The sequence below is a fragment of the Lutjanus erythropterus genome, chromosome 6 (assembly GCF_056507025.1).
Source record: "Lutjanus erythropterus isolate fLutEry1 chromosome 6, fLutEry1.hap2, whole genome shotgun sequence".
NCBI classification, from domain to species: Eukaryota; Metazoa; Chordata; class Actinopteri; order Lutjaniformes; family Lutjanidae; genus Lutjanus; species Lutjanus erythropterus.
In genome coordinates this window covers 11486342-11504192 of record NC_139322.1, presented here as the reverse complement: position 1 = coordinate 11504192, position 17851 = coordinate 11486342, and the positions used below count along the sequence as shown (strand labels likewise).

General features: G+C 38.1%; 1 protein-coding gene across 5 annotated transcripts in view; it reads right to left on the bottom strand.

Annotated features, from left to right (window-relative positions):
- LOC146324936 (microphthalmia-associated transcription factor-like) overlaps window positions 1–17851 on the bottom strand; it is a 39777-nt gene extending 21926 nt beyond the window's left edge. For 4 of the 5 annotated variants that reach the window (XM_084720592.1, XM_084720589.1, XM_084720591.1 and 1 more), the window contains exon 1: window positions 17128–17851. In XM_084720592.1, coding sequence (XP_084576718.1) covers window positions 17128–17231 — 104 coding nt within the window. In that variant the 5' untranslated portion in view covers window positions 17232–17851. Of the gene's footprint in view, window positions 1–5399; window positions 5501–17127 lie in introns of those variants that run through there. The other variant, XM_084720593.1, reaches the window with a different exon arrangement.

Below are 17851 nucleotides of genomic sequence, written 5' to 3'. Positions count from 1 at the left end.
AATCACAGAAGCTGCAATTTTAATAATATTATAATATATTTTTTTGCATATTGTTCAAGCCCTTATCTTCACTATATTCCTTCTAAGAAAATGTTACGTGGTAAAAGAGAACGAAACTATTAGGGCCCTGTTTAGACTATCTATAGCGCACAGGTTAAAGTGTATGGTGCGCAGGCATCTAGGGCATGTCCAACACCACTTTGCTATTTAAACAGTGCAAAGCTTGGGTGCAAAGTAAGGCACAAGGCGCAAAGGGGTTGTATTTACAACATGAATGAAACCAATCAGGATGTCATCTCCCATTCCCTTTAAGAGCCAGCTGCACCTGACTGTGGCTCATTGCTATTTAAATGACGGATTCGGCAAGTTGGTAAAGAGACCAGAGATGCTGAAATGGCCCACTGGTAATGATGCAGGTACTGCAGTTAACCCGTGAGTCAGGTGGGCTGGGCCATAAGAATTCCATAAAAATTCCATAAAAAACATAATTATAATTAACAGCCAATTGGCTGCAGGTGGGTGAAATACACTGAAGTGTCTTTCCCTGTCCTGATTGTGTGTCCGCGCTTTACACATGATCCGAGGCACAGAAGGATGACTGCTGTGACACTGCAGCACACATGGAAACATTACTACAGTAGGTTAATTATTGAAAGCAGCCTCTCCGATCGTTAAAGTAAATTGTTAAAGATAATACAACACACTGCCAAATATAATTCAAATAATGATTTAATGATCAGAGAGGCTGTTTTCAGTGTCATTTCCATGTGCACAGTAATGTCACTGTGGAAAATACTGCTAGTAATTAAGCAGAAAAACTAAAAATTGTTGTTAGAAACAGAGACAACTCTGATGAAGTCGAGGTTTATCAGGAGGACGACTGCTTTGCTCCAGTCTCACTGTATGAACTATAACATTAATTATCAGATCCTGAAGATCCTGTCTGATTAAATAATAATTCAAGTTATAGATCCATACATAACTTGGCACAGTGTGTCTCTCTTATGTCCACACAGCTTTATTCTATTTCACCCACCTGCAATCGTCCACTGTTACTCAGAACATTACTATTAATGACTCGTGGATTAACTGCAGTGTGCGTGTTTTGTGAACCTGCCTGTGTAGTTTATCTTACTGTCTGAATAATGTATCCTTTAAATGGCACGAAAATACTGTGCCATTGACTTTTGATCAGGTTTTTGTTGGTCAGTGCTGCTGCCTCGATAGTAATGTGCCATCAAAGCGCCTGATGACACCTCAACTGAAGACTAACACAACTATGGGTGCACAGAGGGGCCAAGTATATTTGCTCCTTATACAACATAGGCGCTGGACGAGAAAATGACATTGTAGCTGTAGATTAAACATGACAATAACTTTGGTCTTTGTTGTACTAATCTAAATCATATTTTAAAAGCTGGTGAAATGTGGCACTTTGCCCTGTGCAACACGAACATTGCACATTAACCTACAAAACATAACAACAATGCACTAAATGTTTCCCCTTTTCAGAGCGAAAAGGTTCACGCTGTCTATAGGTTAATAACACCGTTTACCCAGAACTGATGTTTGCTGTCAGCCTGCTACACAGTGTGGCTAACGCTAACAGTGCTAGCAGCTGCTCTGCTTGCAGGCTAATGTCTATGTCTGTGCTGAATGTGGTCACACGTCACTCCAGTCGAGTGGCTATATATCAGTTTATTCTGACACAGCCTACATTCAATCTCGCTGGTTTTTATGAGGCGTACAGGGAGGAAGGCTGCTGTCTGATGGGGCCGCAGCCCCGACTAGTGGCGGGCTGCTGCATAACACCTTAGAGTCAACTGTTAACTGGCATTATACATAAATAAAATATTGATAAATAGTTTAGCCGACTAGTATTTCTGGTGCCAACTAGCGAGGATGGCAACATTTAATCGTGTAGTTGACTAATCGCACACCAAAAATCTGCCACAGCTAACAACCTCCACATCTGAATCTATCCATCTGTCCTCCCCATCTGTTCTTTAAAAAGTTTACTTTTATCACTTTTAAAAACGCATATATCACTTATTTTAGGTCCTGTGGATGTGACAGACATTTCTTTTTCACTTTCTGTATTCATGTTTTATTTATTCAATAAAGCTGAACATATCACTCAGCTTGTAGACACCTGAGTGTGAAACATCTCCGCGCAGGAAGCTTCTTTTACACATTTACGTCTGCTGCCCCTCAAGTTAAAACCACAGAACGCACAGAAGTTTTGACGGTGAATTTTCTGATTAAAACTTCTTCACACTTTTACAGGAAATATGAGTGAAAACACATTCCTTGTCACCTCAAACACCAAAACAACTTGAAGGTGTAGAAGCACTGCAGGCATAAGAGAGGATACAACCAGGAGAGGGAGAGAGAACACAGACACGCACACCTGTTGTCTTTAACCACAAAGTTTCCAATGAAATTCTTTAGTCAAGGATTCAAATCACACAATAATGAGACACTGCCTGACAAAATTACACTTACTATATTCATGTCATACTGAATCCACCCCATTTACACCTGGTATTAAATGTTGCCTGTGTCTGGATAAGTTATCCAGATAAGAAAAAATGTGTTAATACAAGGTGTAAAGGCTTCATGATCAGAATGTGATAACACCTGTGTGACCACATCTGCAGGTAAGAAAGTGGGTAAAGGCAAATAATAGCTAAAACAGTCCGGTAATGCTGCCTTTAAAACCAGGAAAAGACAACACTTATGTCACATCATAATATAATGATCTATCACAACATCTAGTCTCATATCAAGTTGCATTATAATATCAATATGTTGCCTAACCCTAGGAGGCAGCCTGGCTTGATTTGTGTTCATATCTTGGTGGTAGGCGTAAATACAATTTGTACAACAAATTTTTTAATGCCCCGTTTTAGTCAAACTGCATTGCAACAGGATGATAATAGAATAACTGTATATAATAAAGGAGAATTTTTAAAAACACCTCACATCCACAAACGTTTTTGAGAAGAGTCCCTTAAATTTGGTTTTAAAGAACATATATGTGTCATGTGGGACATTTGACAGTGTCAGCACTCTCTGCTGGACAACATATGTAATGGCGACACTTATTTCGAAATCACCCCAAACAAATCTTGTTTTTTTTCTGCACTGGATTTTCTTATTCATCAACAGAAATTTTCACCAATATCAAACTAACTGACAAGCTAATATCAGCCAATGAAAGCAGCCATGTTGACATACAGGTCAGCCCCTGTGTAGCAAAGTTTACAATGCCGATCCCATCAAAAGTCTGTTGTTAAAGTTTAACTGTGCTTGAATAATTACAGGAAATTAATCCCAGCATGTTTGCAAATAGAGGAGAATGGTCTCTAGCAAAGATCTATTGAGAGTTGTAGCTCCTCATGATTTCCTTTAATACATTCCTGATTATCAGATTGACTTGTGTGTGTGTGTGTGTGTGTGTGTGTGTGTGTGTGTGTGTGTGTGTGTGTGTGTGTGTTTATGTGTGTGTGCATGAATGACCAGAAGCCTCTCTACAAAGCAAAGCTCCATTTCTCTCTCTCTGTTTCTTCCTTTCCACTGTTTGGTGGCTTCTTGCCAGACAGACCACTGAAACACATAAAAAGCTCTTTTGTCCTTTTTAACTTTTTCACTCGTGTGTGTGTGTATGAGTGTGTGTGTGTGTACACCTCCTCTCATGTTTGTGTGTATGTCAAAGAGAAAAAAAAAAAAAAACAATGGCTGCACAGTGTTGAAGAGCCCCACCCACCCCAACTCATGATTCCTCTGATTCTGCTCACTACGCTACTCCATCATACTCATTATTAGTCAGAGCTGAGGCTTTGATGCAGGTTCTAATGACAGGCAGGCAGACAGACAGACAGACAGACAGACAGTGAGAGAGGTCTGATCAAAGGAAAATAATGTGCACAACAGACACACAGCACCACTAATACTACAGCTGGTCATTGACTGGAGCTACTAGCTCTGCCTAATGGACAGTAACAGTATAACAAGAACTAGAGCCACAACAATGAATTGATCAGCTGTCAAATTAATGAATTAAATGATTAATCATCTGAGTCATTTTTAAAAAAGTCAAAATTCTCCAATCCCAGCTTTTTGAACGGGAAAATTTTCTTGTTTTTTAATTCCTTGTGGATGAAACAAGACATTTTAAGACAACATCCTGGGCTTTGGAGAACACTGATCAACATTTTTCGCCATTTTCTGACAGTTTATGGATCAGTCAACTAATCGATAATCGAATATGTTCAAATCCTGTTTAATGTCTATGGTTTAAATGAAATGTTTCCCTTCACCCCGTCCTCCCCAGACTCAGGGAAGCTCTGCAGGCTGCAGGAGGTCTGCAGGAGTGCAGGATGTACGCAACATCATAAACTGACAATAACAAGCCAGGACAAGTCCTACACTGTAAATTGATCAGCTGTTTATAACTATCAATGTAAAGTTAAGCCTGTTATCCTGAAAAGGTCCACTGCTCTGAAAACACACACTCTGGAGTTTGAGTTCAGTGACTGCCTGCCTCACTGTTACAAATATCTACTCCTTCTAAAAAATTATTAATTAATTTTAAGACTCATAAACAGACAATTACTCATATGGCAAACATTCTGCTTTAACGTTAACTTTAATTAATGTGAAACAGGCAAATTAAAACAGTCACTCTGGCCCGAAAATAGAAATTTCAGATGGGGACACTGCAGCTGGAGCGCTGATGTCAGAGTAGCAAGTATTTCAATTTAACGTGGTAACTTGATCTCTGATGACATATCATGGTCATTTTATGATTTATCACAGTCAATATATTACAGATTTCTCCTACAAAATGACAAGTGACATGATTTATGATGCATTATTTTTACAAATATGGATTAACTTCAGTCTCGCTTTTAATTGTGTTTTTGAAGAATTAATCATAGAAAGAATTAATCACAAAAATAATGAACAGATTAATAGACATTAAAAATAAGAATTAGTTGCAGCCTAATGAGAATCTCATCTAAAAACTAATGGCATTGTATTAAGAAAAAAAAATATTTTGCTGTTAAAAACAAGAATCTTGTGATTATCTATTCAAAAATATGAGCGTTACTTTAAGTTCTCACTACTCAGTTATAAGTCAATAACCAACTGCAACTGTCCTGGTTTGAAAACCAACTAATAATGATTTTCATTATGAATCAGAAGCAGCCTAAACTATTTAACACACTGCACAAGGAGAAGTCTGCTGAAGCTCTGATTGGATATACTTCCCACACACAGCTCTGTGCATACTGTCCTTCATGTGTACATAGTGTTGTACACACACCAACACATTCCAAAATCATGCCTTAACGCATGTCAACAGTATCACAGACGTGAGGTGCCATACTCACAGACAGTCAAATGTGCAGGGTCTGTACACTTGCACTTCTACGGCCTCCATATTTGTTTGTTTTTTCCTGAAGGTGCACCACCCGCCCTTGGAGAGCAATGAAAGTCATGCTGGTGGTGCAGCACTGAAAGTGTGTCAGAGGGGGGAGGCTCCGGGGCCCGGCCTGGACTCTCCAATCGCCACTCAGAGTCCCAGGCAGAGGACCAGCCCCGTCCAGTGAAACAGCAGAGCAGCGGAGAGGGCAAGCGTCCACTGGAAACAAACTGTCCATCAACACGACGATTTAAAACCACACAGATACTGTTTCACTCAAGAGACATGTGTCGCCACTGTGCAGCGGACAGACTACTACAAACTTCTAGTAATGAAAACCACCCAAGAACAGCCCCGTTTTCATCTTTGTGACAATGCATTTCTCATTTAATCCATTTGGTTTTTAAATTATTTATTAAGCTTAAAGTCCAGCTGCACTCAAAAAATGTGTTTTGCTGTAACTCCACTTGGATGTTTGAAATTGACTTTGCAGAATGATGTGCAGAATTTGACAACAGAGGGCTGCTTGTACATTTATCTGCTGAAACTGGAACATTTCTCTGTGTTAAATTCAAGTTCAAGTGTATGTATGAACAGGATTTAGACATCACAGCTTCACAGTTTTGAAACCAGTCGTGGTTCAATGTGCAACTAAAACAAATGTGATGTGAAACTTGAAACCTCCAATATACGAAGAATGGACTAAGTGAAGTATGAGAGGCAAAAAACAGGCAACAAACCCACAGGGGTTATTTGAAGCCTTCACCTAAATAAAAACTTACTAAGAACTCAGAAAAACAGAAAAGTGATGGCAAACTAATAGCAATGAAAGTCCACAAGACATTTTGCAAAAAAGACCCGCCACACTATCGTATACTTCTGTGAAACATCAGAAAGGTAAAATAGATACTGCCCAAGTCTTTAAAACAGGTCAGGAGAGGATCTTATAGAAAAAAGGGAATCTTCTCAACCAACTAAGAAACACTTTAACACTGTTTATCTGAAAAATTCAATATCAGTCAAGTGATTTTCATCGGACAGTGTTGTTTTGCTCAATAAACTTCTGTCTATAAGGATGACGTGTTCCCCTGCAGGAAGAGAACTTTCTTCAGACTCTGGGCAAATCAAGTCTTTTAAATCAGATTGAATTAACACAAAAATAAATGAGTTTTCAAGCTGACTGCAGCTTACTATACAGAATCTCACTTTTAGCACAATAATTTACATTATGATGTTCAGTATAAGTATACCTGTATAGAAAGGACTTGAACAGTGTGAGCACACTGTTGTTGATTCCAATATCTCCAAGTTAAGTTTATATATCTCAGGAAATGATCCATACATAAACCATCCTAATCATTCTCCCACCAGAGGCTGCTCTTTCATCTCCTATACTTTTGCACTTTCTCTGACATGTAATTCTGTAATTACCAATTATGCAAAAAGGTGGGAATGCATAATGACTTATGAATATCACAGAGCTATAAAGGGGAGCACGTGTAAGGAAAGTGAGAAAGGCCAAATTGTGAGATCTCATGGTAGATGTCAGCCAAAAATCTGCACCACCACAGAAACACCTGCACATCCTGCAACTCGCTGCTTGTGACGATCCCTTCTCACTGTTTGTCTGCCTGCAGGTGCCTCCTTCGCGGAGCAGATCAGACCCTCCTGGTAGACGACACGACCTCTCAGCAGGAACACAGCTCAGTGATTATGACCCTACATGACACGACATTGATCCGCTTGGACCCCCCTGCTGATCACAACACCCCAGTGTGCTGCAGCTGGCATCATCCACAGGAGACAATTACGAGCAAGCAGATCAGAGATAATAGGAAGCATCTGTATGCAAGTGATAAGTCTAGACCATCAATTATGTAGGCTTTGCACCCGGGAGATGCAGTTTAACACGGTTTGAAGCAGACACAAGAAAACAACTGTTCAAACAACTACCACTAGATAAACAGTTAAACTTTGCCAGGTAGAAGCTCTGTATTTACACTGGTGCGACAAGTTAAATCAATACACAGCGTCTGCACGTTATACAGGGCCGACTATAGAAGGTTGTGAAAAACAGGCAACACCTGAGCGTTACCATCATCATAGCAAAATGTCAGAATCCTATAAAACATGAACATCCTGCAGCTGACAGGCCAAACCGAAATTAAAGGACTAGTATGTAGGATTTAGCGGCAACAGTGAGCTTGCAGATTCCAAACACCTCATCTCTCCATCCCATTCAAAGCATGTAGGAGAACCTATGGTAGCCACGAAATTTGCAAAAAACATAAAAGGGCCACTGTTTGGTTTGTCTCCACTTTTGTAACTTCTGACTGAATTTCAGTGTTTTTGAAGGTTAGTTTCTCTCCTGCGACACAGTTTGTACTTTCAGGTATCTGCTTTATTCTACTGTTCCATGTTCACTTTTAGCTACAGAGATGTCGTTTTAGTTACTGCAGATGAAAACCAGTAATTTCCTGATTTTGCTGCTTCATAATAAAAGCTTTTAACAGAATGACAGATTTTTATTATGAAGAATTTATAGGAAATTAAAAGCATTTATCCACTATTGTACAGCTGCTTGACTCAAGACGAGTTTGTATTAGTTAAAATACGCACCTTAAAGCAGATAGCCCTGTTGTAATGGAGATGCAAATCCCTGCCATGCTGACCTGATGTGCCCAGTAAAACCATGTCAAACCAGGTCAGCTCATGTGTATGCAAAAAGGGCTATGACGTCCTCCACTGAGGAGGACCCACGCCGTCTGTAGATAAACGGTTCATTCTAAGGTATCAAAAACACAACAATTCTCATTTTCAGGTGATTATACACTGAAGAAAAATTCTGTTCCATTTTTGCCACGTCTTATCTCATCTTATCTTATCAATAAATTCCTGCAAAAGTTGACACACTGGACATTTGAATCTTTTATCTAAAGCCCAGACACTTGATTAGATGATTGACAGAAAAGTACTTTTGTAGCTTTTTTACACAAAGATGCCAAAAAATTTGTCTGAAGTGATAACTAATTGAGAACATTTTGGTTTTTGTAGGACAAATCAAGACATCTGCAGATACCACTTGAGGAAGTCGTGATGCACAAGTGTACAGGACGCAGATACAGACAAGTGAGAACAAGAAACCTGATGTCCCTATATGTGGTGTTTTATGTCACATGTACTGCACAGTACATCACACTACACAAAAGTGCGTAATGCATGCAGGCCAGCAGCTTATGATTACAATTATTGATTAATCTGCAGATTATCTTCTTGATTAACAGTATAAAATGTCTGCTATTTCCTAAAACCAAAGGTCACATCTTAAACGCCTTGTTTCCTCCCACAAAGCGCCAAAACTAAATATCTAAACATAGACTCGTTCCAAGGTGGTGGTTCTCAAACTTTTTATGGCATGCCCTCCACTCCGTAATTATAAAGAATCAGTCACAATAATTGAGGGAGCAACTGCTAAAAAAAAGGATCCAAGTTTAATTTTATTGAAAAAACAGTTAGCACGATAGTATCAGTAAGCTGATGACATAAATCTGAATTCTTTTAAATTTGTTTCACTCTACATTTCTCTAATTGTCACCCACGCTGAAAATGCAGATTTTGTCACCTTACAATTAGTGCTTTATATCTACTAAGGGAGCAGGTCCTCTTCCATGGAGGCCACCATGTTGAACCACCATGTTTTCCTAAAACGGACAAATCAAACACTGGTTAAATAGGGTCCTACACAGTTTTTTGGGAGCCACTGTAGGTTCTCCTACATGCTTGGAAGGCAAGGGTGAGACATGGTGTTTTCAATCTGCAAGCTCACCCACCACTAGATGTCACTAAATCCTACACACTAGTCCTTTAAACTTAAAGTGCCTAGCAAATTGTCTGTAAACCATGTTTACTATGTTCTCCAACAGGAACCTCCAAAACAATCACCTTTTAACAAAAGACTGCCAAATATATGTCAAATATAACATATAACTGGTGCAAATTCTAGATGGTGTAAACAGTGTTTCCCTGCAAATTAACAGTGCTGCTGGAGGGATTCGTAGCTTCAGATGCCAGAGCAAAACAAAACACGATAAGCTGTTAAAGCATCCAAAGAGATAATCAGGCTCTTTGCATGGTATTTCCAGGAAGCCAGGACTGGTTGGGATAACTCGAAGTTGCCGGGTCTTATTTCTGTAATTAGGTTCTGTGCCCTTCATAATTCCTTTCCCTTGTTTTCAGCCGGACGGCCTGCTCCCTCTCCTGCTCCCTCTCCTCCCTCTGTGCTTAAACAAGGAGAAAGCCAGACTATCCAAGGACAACCAGCCAGGAAGAGGACAACATACACTTAGCAACAGAAGGTTAAATGAGTCCATAAAGTTTTCAAGTTCGTGGAGGAATGTTATACAAACCAACAATGACTCATAAGGCACATTTGTTCTTAATTTTCCCTGAAGGTGACAATAACAGATAACTAATACATTTAGTTTTATACACAATAACCATGAAACACATGATCTGAAAGGGGTGTCATAAAGTTGTTGACTACTTTTCAAAAGTTGAACAGAGGAGGAGGTCACATAGAGACATTATGTAGCATGTATATATACATATTTATATATACACATATGCATATATATATATATATATATATATATATATATATAGTAACTGAGTAATGGATTACATATAATGATCACAGATTACAGATCCATTTAGTAAAAATGGGGATTATTAGTAGAAATAAAAAAAAAGATACACTACCACGCAGTGCACACACAGTTGCCAATTCATTGTCATGGCCTCTAGTGAAAAAATGTTTCACTGGGTGGAAACCTTTGTACTTTTTTGACTTTAAATCAATCAATCAATCAATCAATCAATCAATCAATCAATCAATCAATTGCACACAACAAACAAAGGAGCAGCTGGACAAACCAAATAACCCTAACAACGAACATAAAACACTTGGGGTTGCAACATTTAAACAATTAGAATCGACTATTAAATTAACCTGCATCTATTTTGATAATTGATCAACTGTTTTGAGTCATTTTATAATAAAAACAAAGTCAGAATTCTCAGTTTTCAGCTTCTTAAATGTGAATACTTCCTGGATTCTTTACTCCTCTGTTAAATTTAAGTGAATAATCTGAGTTGTGGACAAAACAAGACATATAAGGACGTCACCTTGGGCTTTGGGAATCACCGATTGACATTTTTCACCATGTTCTTTCATTTCATGGATCAAATAACTGATTAATGGAGAAAAAGGTCAACAGATTAATCAATAATGAAAATAATCATTACAGGATAAACATGTCCAAACATGTGGAGCACACAGACGTACATCACCATATTTTATACTGAGGTAATCCAAAAGCAACAGAAAGTACAAATTATATTACTTTCATAATGAGGAACTTGGAGTGAGTGACTGTCTACATTTTTTAACAGGTAATTAGAAACACATACATTTTTAAAGCCTCCCAACCTTGTATATATGTTATGTATACATACATAACATGACGTGGTATAATAGTGCAGCGGTTGACGGTGTAACTTCATCACTTGTGTCAATAACAGGCCACACTGACTGTGCTGTATGTCAGTGTTGTTGCAGTCCCTACTGGTCACCAACAGAGGCTGACAAAGATCACATATCACTGTTATTAACACTCATGATGAAACAAAACAAAAACTCCAGAGTTTCTGTGAATTCTCTAGAGTATTAATGTTAAATGACACGCGTGCTTCAAAGAACCACAGAGGAGTCCAGGAAGCAGTAAAGTCGGTCATGATTCATGACTGCAGAGCGGAGCAAGACGTCCTGACCGCCTTTTACTCCGGACACAACACCTGTCTGTGTCATTTATGCTCTTCGACCCGTCTTAGATCATGGATGAAACTCTCCGGCCTCTCTGGTATCTCTATCTGGGACTCCCTGGGGGAACAGGCCGTTCCCTCCCAACACCAACTTTCATAGCCATCAGTCTCTGACTCAGCTTTCTGTCACATGCAGGTTACAGTACGTTCCCTCTCTTTTGATATATTAAGCACTCATTCATGAAGGTTATTAGTTTTTAATTCCCAATTTCATAACCACAAATCTTGGCAGACGACTACAGCCAATATGCAACATACTATTAAGTTACACTAACCATGTATGTGATATTGGATTATGTAATATTTTTATAAGTATAATGCCAGGCCAGCCAGGTTAAAATATGAGTATTTCTTTGATACCCTCAACCTTCCAGCCTCCAGGTTTGTTGACTGACAATTTCAGGACTGTTCTTATGAGTTGTATATGAATCCCCCGTCTTTATTTTTGTTGCTTTGTGTAACCATAGTGGGTGCTTTATGTCTGTTGTACATGTGTTTGCTTCATTGTAACAAAAAATAGTTAAAATAAAATTTAATCCAGACAGATATTATCAGTCCAATACTGGCATAGCACAGCGATATTAGTCTACATCAGTATCAGCGTATATGATGTCCAATTTTTTTCATACAGTGCAATGCAGATTGTTTTGGGTTTATATATTTAAATAAAGAATATCAGCTGATATATTAATATTGGATGTTTTCTACTCCCTAAAATCCTTATTAGCTCTAGCCCAAAAAATCACTACTGACTGGGCTCTAAATAAAATGGTTAAAAAAAAAATAATAATGATAAAATAAAAAATAAATAAATAAATAAATAATAATAATAATAATAATGATAATATGACTACATTTAACCTCAGTACTCTCTGAATACTATACTGATTTGTAATGGAAGCAAAATATCATGTACTGAAAATTGTCACTAAATGTTTGATCACCCTCTCATTCTGTTATTCTGTTATTTTGGCAAATATATATATATACATATATATATATATATATATATATATATATATATATATATATATATATATATATATATATATATATACATATATATATATATATATATCTGTATATATATATATATATATCTGTCATAGTGTGTGTGTGTGTGTGTGTGTGTATACACACGGGATATTACACATATTGTGGTTTTGATCATATTTCAAGTAACTGTGCAGTCCTAATCTCAAACAATATGTTAATTTTCTAAAAGTTTTGAAAAATAACCAGCTTTTGTCACAATTTGCCCCAAGCATTAGAAAGCTTAACACAGACTTTCAGTCTCAGTTTGACTGTTGTATAAATATTTGGAGGTAATTTGCATGCCAAGTACGCCTGCAAAAAAATAATCCCCCTTCTCTCAGTTTCAGATATAACACATCCACTGCTAAATTTATACAGCTTATTTACACTGCATAGAAGACTAGTTTCACCGCCTGTCTCACATCTATATTAGGCACAAAAAGTCTGGCACATCGTCTGGAGCCGTCATAGCGCTCTGTCAAACCGATACGGAGACAGCAAAAAACCAAATAGATCTGCGAAAGATAAAAATGACATTTTGTCACACTTCAGATTTTAAGTTTAGAAACAACCACGACAAGACATCACACAAGTCAATAATCAATCAACCTAATTTTATCCATTTTGCACAACAGTGCCTCATAACACAGTCAGCGTGACTATTATTATGCTGGGTCATTCTCATGTGATGGGAAGAGGAAGTGGGATACCTTCAATCGAAACAACTCTTCAGACAACTTCACATATTCCAAAGGAAAAGACATGAAATGAGAAAAATCTGTGATTTTACACAATAAGCACTGATACTTGACTTCAGCTGAGACGGCTGCTTCTCCTGCTCCTTCAACAACAACACAACACAGCGCAGATTCAGACCATGTATGTGTAACAGAGTAATGACATTTCACTAATGAAGAAATTGAAGAAATTGGTTTAAAAAATGCAGAACTGGGTTAAAGGTTGGGACTGTACAAGATGACAGTTTTTCCTCCCAGAACTGTTGTTTTGGTTGAAGAAGTTAAACTGCAAAGCTGAAACAAAATGTCAAGAGCCAGAGGGGAAAAAACTAACGGGAGTCTCCTAAACGTCTGCAATAAGAGCTCTGTCTGAACACAGTGGTGTACTGTCCTCTGTATGTCTCGCCCTGACAATGAAGCCATGTATTACTACCGCTAAACAGCATAACGGAGACGTGTGGACACAAAATACAGATATTTAGACACCATTCTCTTAGTGGATATGTTGCCGTCATCAGCATCGTCATCACCATCCCAGAGGCAAAATGGTTACACAACTTCCCAAAGTGTTTCCTAATGTATTAAAATTACCCAGAAAAGGGAGTCATCTTGTTTTGTCATAACTAAAATAAAACACAGTCGATTACTCAAAAACGCCTAAAATATTCTAGTACTCGTCTATATTTAGTAGGTGTTTTATAATTTAAGAAAACTGCGTCCATTAAGTTTTGAGATTATTACAGCTCACTGTGTGCGAGGTCATACTCTCATTTCCTCAAAGGAACTGCAAATGAGAACAATTTGCACGATACTTCCCTTTGCTTTCTTGGTGAGAGTCAGCTGAACGATCAATACCACAGCACCTATTTAGCTTACCTTAGCATTACAAATGGAGAGGGGGAAAAAAAGTTAGCTTTTGGGTCTGTCAAACTGTAAAAAACTATCCTACTGACAACTCTAAAGCTCAGCAATTAACCCATTATATGTGTTTATTGTGCTGGTTGACTTAGCTTAGCATTAAGACTGGAAATAGCGGGAACAGCTAGCCTGGCTCTGGAAAAACAATCATCCTATGGACACCTTTAAAGTTGTGTGTTTTATGGGACTTTCATTTGTTCTCTTGTCAAAAGTTAGCTGAGAGAATCAATACCACTCACATCTAACTATCTAGATTGCACAAGGCACGACTACGACGCATTACGGCTGAATCAATAAAATCTGAGTTAGCATAAGTCAACATAATCAGGAGGGTAAAACTCTCTGCTTCAGAAACGCTTTTGAAACACTGCTGCTGGGACCTGCAGCCGTGTGGAGAATGGATCAAAACAGTGGTCCAGACGTGTTGTGCCAAGTGGAATGAACAAGTAAACCTCACTAATTAATCCGTTATATCCTGTTTGTTTAATTCTTACTAATACTGAAGTGTAAAAAATTACAAGTTGTGGTTTTCATGGGACATGAGACATTTGCTTTAAAGGGAAGAGTTAGCCAACAAGATTGACACCACTCACATGCCTGTCTGTTAAATATGAAGCCAGCAGCTGGTTAGTGTAGCTTAGCATTAAGACAGGAAACAGGGGGAAACAGGTAGCCTGGCTCTGTCCAACGCTCACTAATCAACCAGTTATATCTTGTTTTATTTATAAGAAGAGCTAAAGCATAAAAATGACAATTTTGTTTTTTAATAGGACTTTCATTTGCTTTCTTGCCAAGGATTAGCTGAGAAGATACATGGCTCTCCATGAAAGCCAAAATGTAAAAAATGACAAGCTGTGGTGTTCTACTGTTTCCCCATTTCCAGTCTTTATGCTAAGCTAAGCTAATCACCCTCTGTCTCCGCTTTCATATTTACCACACATATATTCTCATCCAACCTTCATCAAGAAAGCAAATAAGCCTATTTCCCAAAATGTCAAACTGCTCCTGCAATGAATCCCTTATCTTTGCAAGGCAAATAATTATGAATTTGACTGCACTAATAGCATCTTAATTTGACAACAGACATATCAGACAGCACACTCACTGTGCAGTACTTCCAGAAAAAAAGGGTGAGAGGTCAAATCAGACCACATAGACCTGACTCAACTCAGTGCTGATTGTTTGGAGAGGCCTCAACATGCAAAAGCTGAAAATAGCTTTCTGATAAGTCACAACTGCAGAGTGTTTGTGTTTACGTACTTACTGAGACACCATAGGAACTACTAATTTTTTGTGACATTTACTCCCTGAATAACATTTATTTTGTCAGGGTTCAGAGCACTTTCCCCAACGATTACATGCAGAATTTACTAATCCATCTGTATCATTTCCACTGGCATTTGACCGCTTAACTACAACAATATTATCTGATGAAACAAACCGGGGCTGTGCGATATATCAATATTCCATTAATATTGTGATATGAGACTAGATCATCTTAGATTTTGGATATTGTGATCTAGCATACGCTGTTTGTGGTTTTAAAGGCTGGATTACAGTAAAGAGATGTTATTTTCTGAACTTACCAGACTATTTGGCCTGTTTTACTATTTATTTTTTTAACACCCAGAGCTATCCCTACAATACTGTTGAATCGAGATATTTGAGTGAAAAAAAATCAAGATGAAGGTTGCCAAAGGTATCAGAGTCTCAATACTTTTCAATACCACAAGTTTAAAAACAACACAAAAGTACCAAAGCTGTTAAAGTAATGATCTGAGTGCTCATTCAAGACCTCAGTTCAGCCTTTATTATGCTGCCTGATATTTGACCTGCAGCAAAACCAGACAGTGTTCAGTGACTTTTTCTGTACCAGAACTGTGTGAAGATTGTTACCCTAAAATGAAAAAAAGAAAAAAAAAATCCAATTTTGTGTGACTAGGGCTTTTGCTACGGTATTCAAAGAGGTATCGAGTATCATTCTGTTACACTAGTATTATATTGAAATGTAAAATTCTAGCATCATGACAACTCTAATCATGTTTGATTTTGTCCATATTTTGCAGCACTATTTTGTATTAATATGACTGCATGTTGCATTTTACTACTGTAAATGTTTAAGGTTGAGCTAAATTTAACTACTTTATATTCATGGCGCAGGAAAACATCAATACACATGAGCATCGTGATATTAGATTATGATTAATGATACTATATTGATTGTCAAAACACTGCAGAAGATTAAAAGATTCAAGGCAGTGGTTTATTTTGTGTTGTGTTTAAATCTCCCGTCCGCTAGGTAGCACTTTTGTTATCTATCTTTGCTGTTCTGATTGCATGAAAAAGTAAAACTTAAATGTGATGTGTATGGTGGTGTGTTCTTTATACTATGACAGTTTTCTGAAAAATAGGGGAAGAAAATAGCAATATATCACCTTGCTTACAGTATCTTCTTGAATGGTAACCCCTGTATCATGGTACGTGTCACATCACCAGATTCTTGCCAAAAAACAGCCCTACTTCATATATTCTTGGGCAGTTTAATCTACAGCAATGCATCATATTCTTCAAGAGCTTCATATGTTTCCCTAGTTGAGATATATATAGTTGAATAACCTATAAAAACAAAGTATTATTTTAAAAGCCATATTAAATTAAACCATTCTTTAATATACTCTAGACTGCCTTATGTAATAAGCGTAGCAATTTTGCACACAGAGATATTTATAAAATAAATCTCAGGAGGTTTTTAGGACAATCCACTTAAAAACAAACCCGCCCATCAGCTTTAGCAGTACATCAACCATCAACACCAGTGAGCAGCATCACCTCATCAAACTGACCTGTCTGCTCCTCCACAAGCTAATATTTGAAGTTGATGTTGACAAGACAACACCCAAGTGTTGCATAACTTCATGCCAGCAGGATAACCATAAGGAATGAGAGGCAAGTTAAATCCCACTCCAGAGCTCAGCCCAGCTCCACACAGTGCCATCAGCGGAGCAGAAGCCTCATCGTACACGCAGGGACTGTGGACAACACTCACAAAGTGTGCAGCCTAATTATCACCTAAACACCAAAACCGCTGCAGCGTGGGAAATAACTGTCCTCAGCTGAAGAACTGACCTGTTTTTCAAGGGTTGACTCTTCAATTCGTAATACGTTTTAGGCTCCTCTTGAAACTCCTCTCCAACCTCGAAGTCGGGAACTATTCCCGATTCGGACTGCATACTTGTAGATGTCAACTTTTGGAAGCGTTAAACCCTTTAACAAAACCAGACGGACGATATTTGTGCCGCCGTACTTCGCTCAGTACCAACCGCTGTCAACGCGAGCCGCCTCTGCCCAGGACCCGGAGCTCTGTAGTCCACCACGGCAGCGAGCACAGCGCGGAAGACCAGCTGCAGGCGGCCAGTGGACTGCAGCTACCAAGATGCACCGCGGCTGTCAATGGCAGCATGTTTCTCATTGGCTGCAACATCCGAGGGGATTTTACACAGCCTTGTTTGCTCGCACGGAGAAACTCAAGACCCATAAAGTTTCATTTCCTTCAAATTTTAAGCAATGCTAACAGCTGTGTATCGATACTTGATATAATATTTTAATATTGTATTTATTAAATGTAAACACTTATTTTAATTACAATAAGGCAGCTGCTCTGCAGTACTGATCTGCTTTATTACCTTAGAGACAATAATCTCACATTACACCTGACTACCACAACAATGTGGTTTAGTGATATAAACTGAAATGAAACAGTTTAATCAGTATGGAGATTCTTGCTTAACCTAATTAAAATAGTTAAATAATAACTAAATAAATGCCTGTAAAACTATTATAATTATTTAAT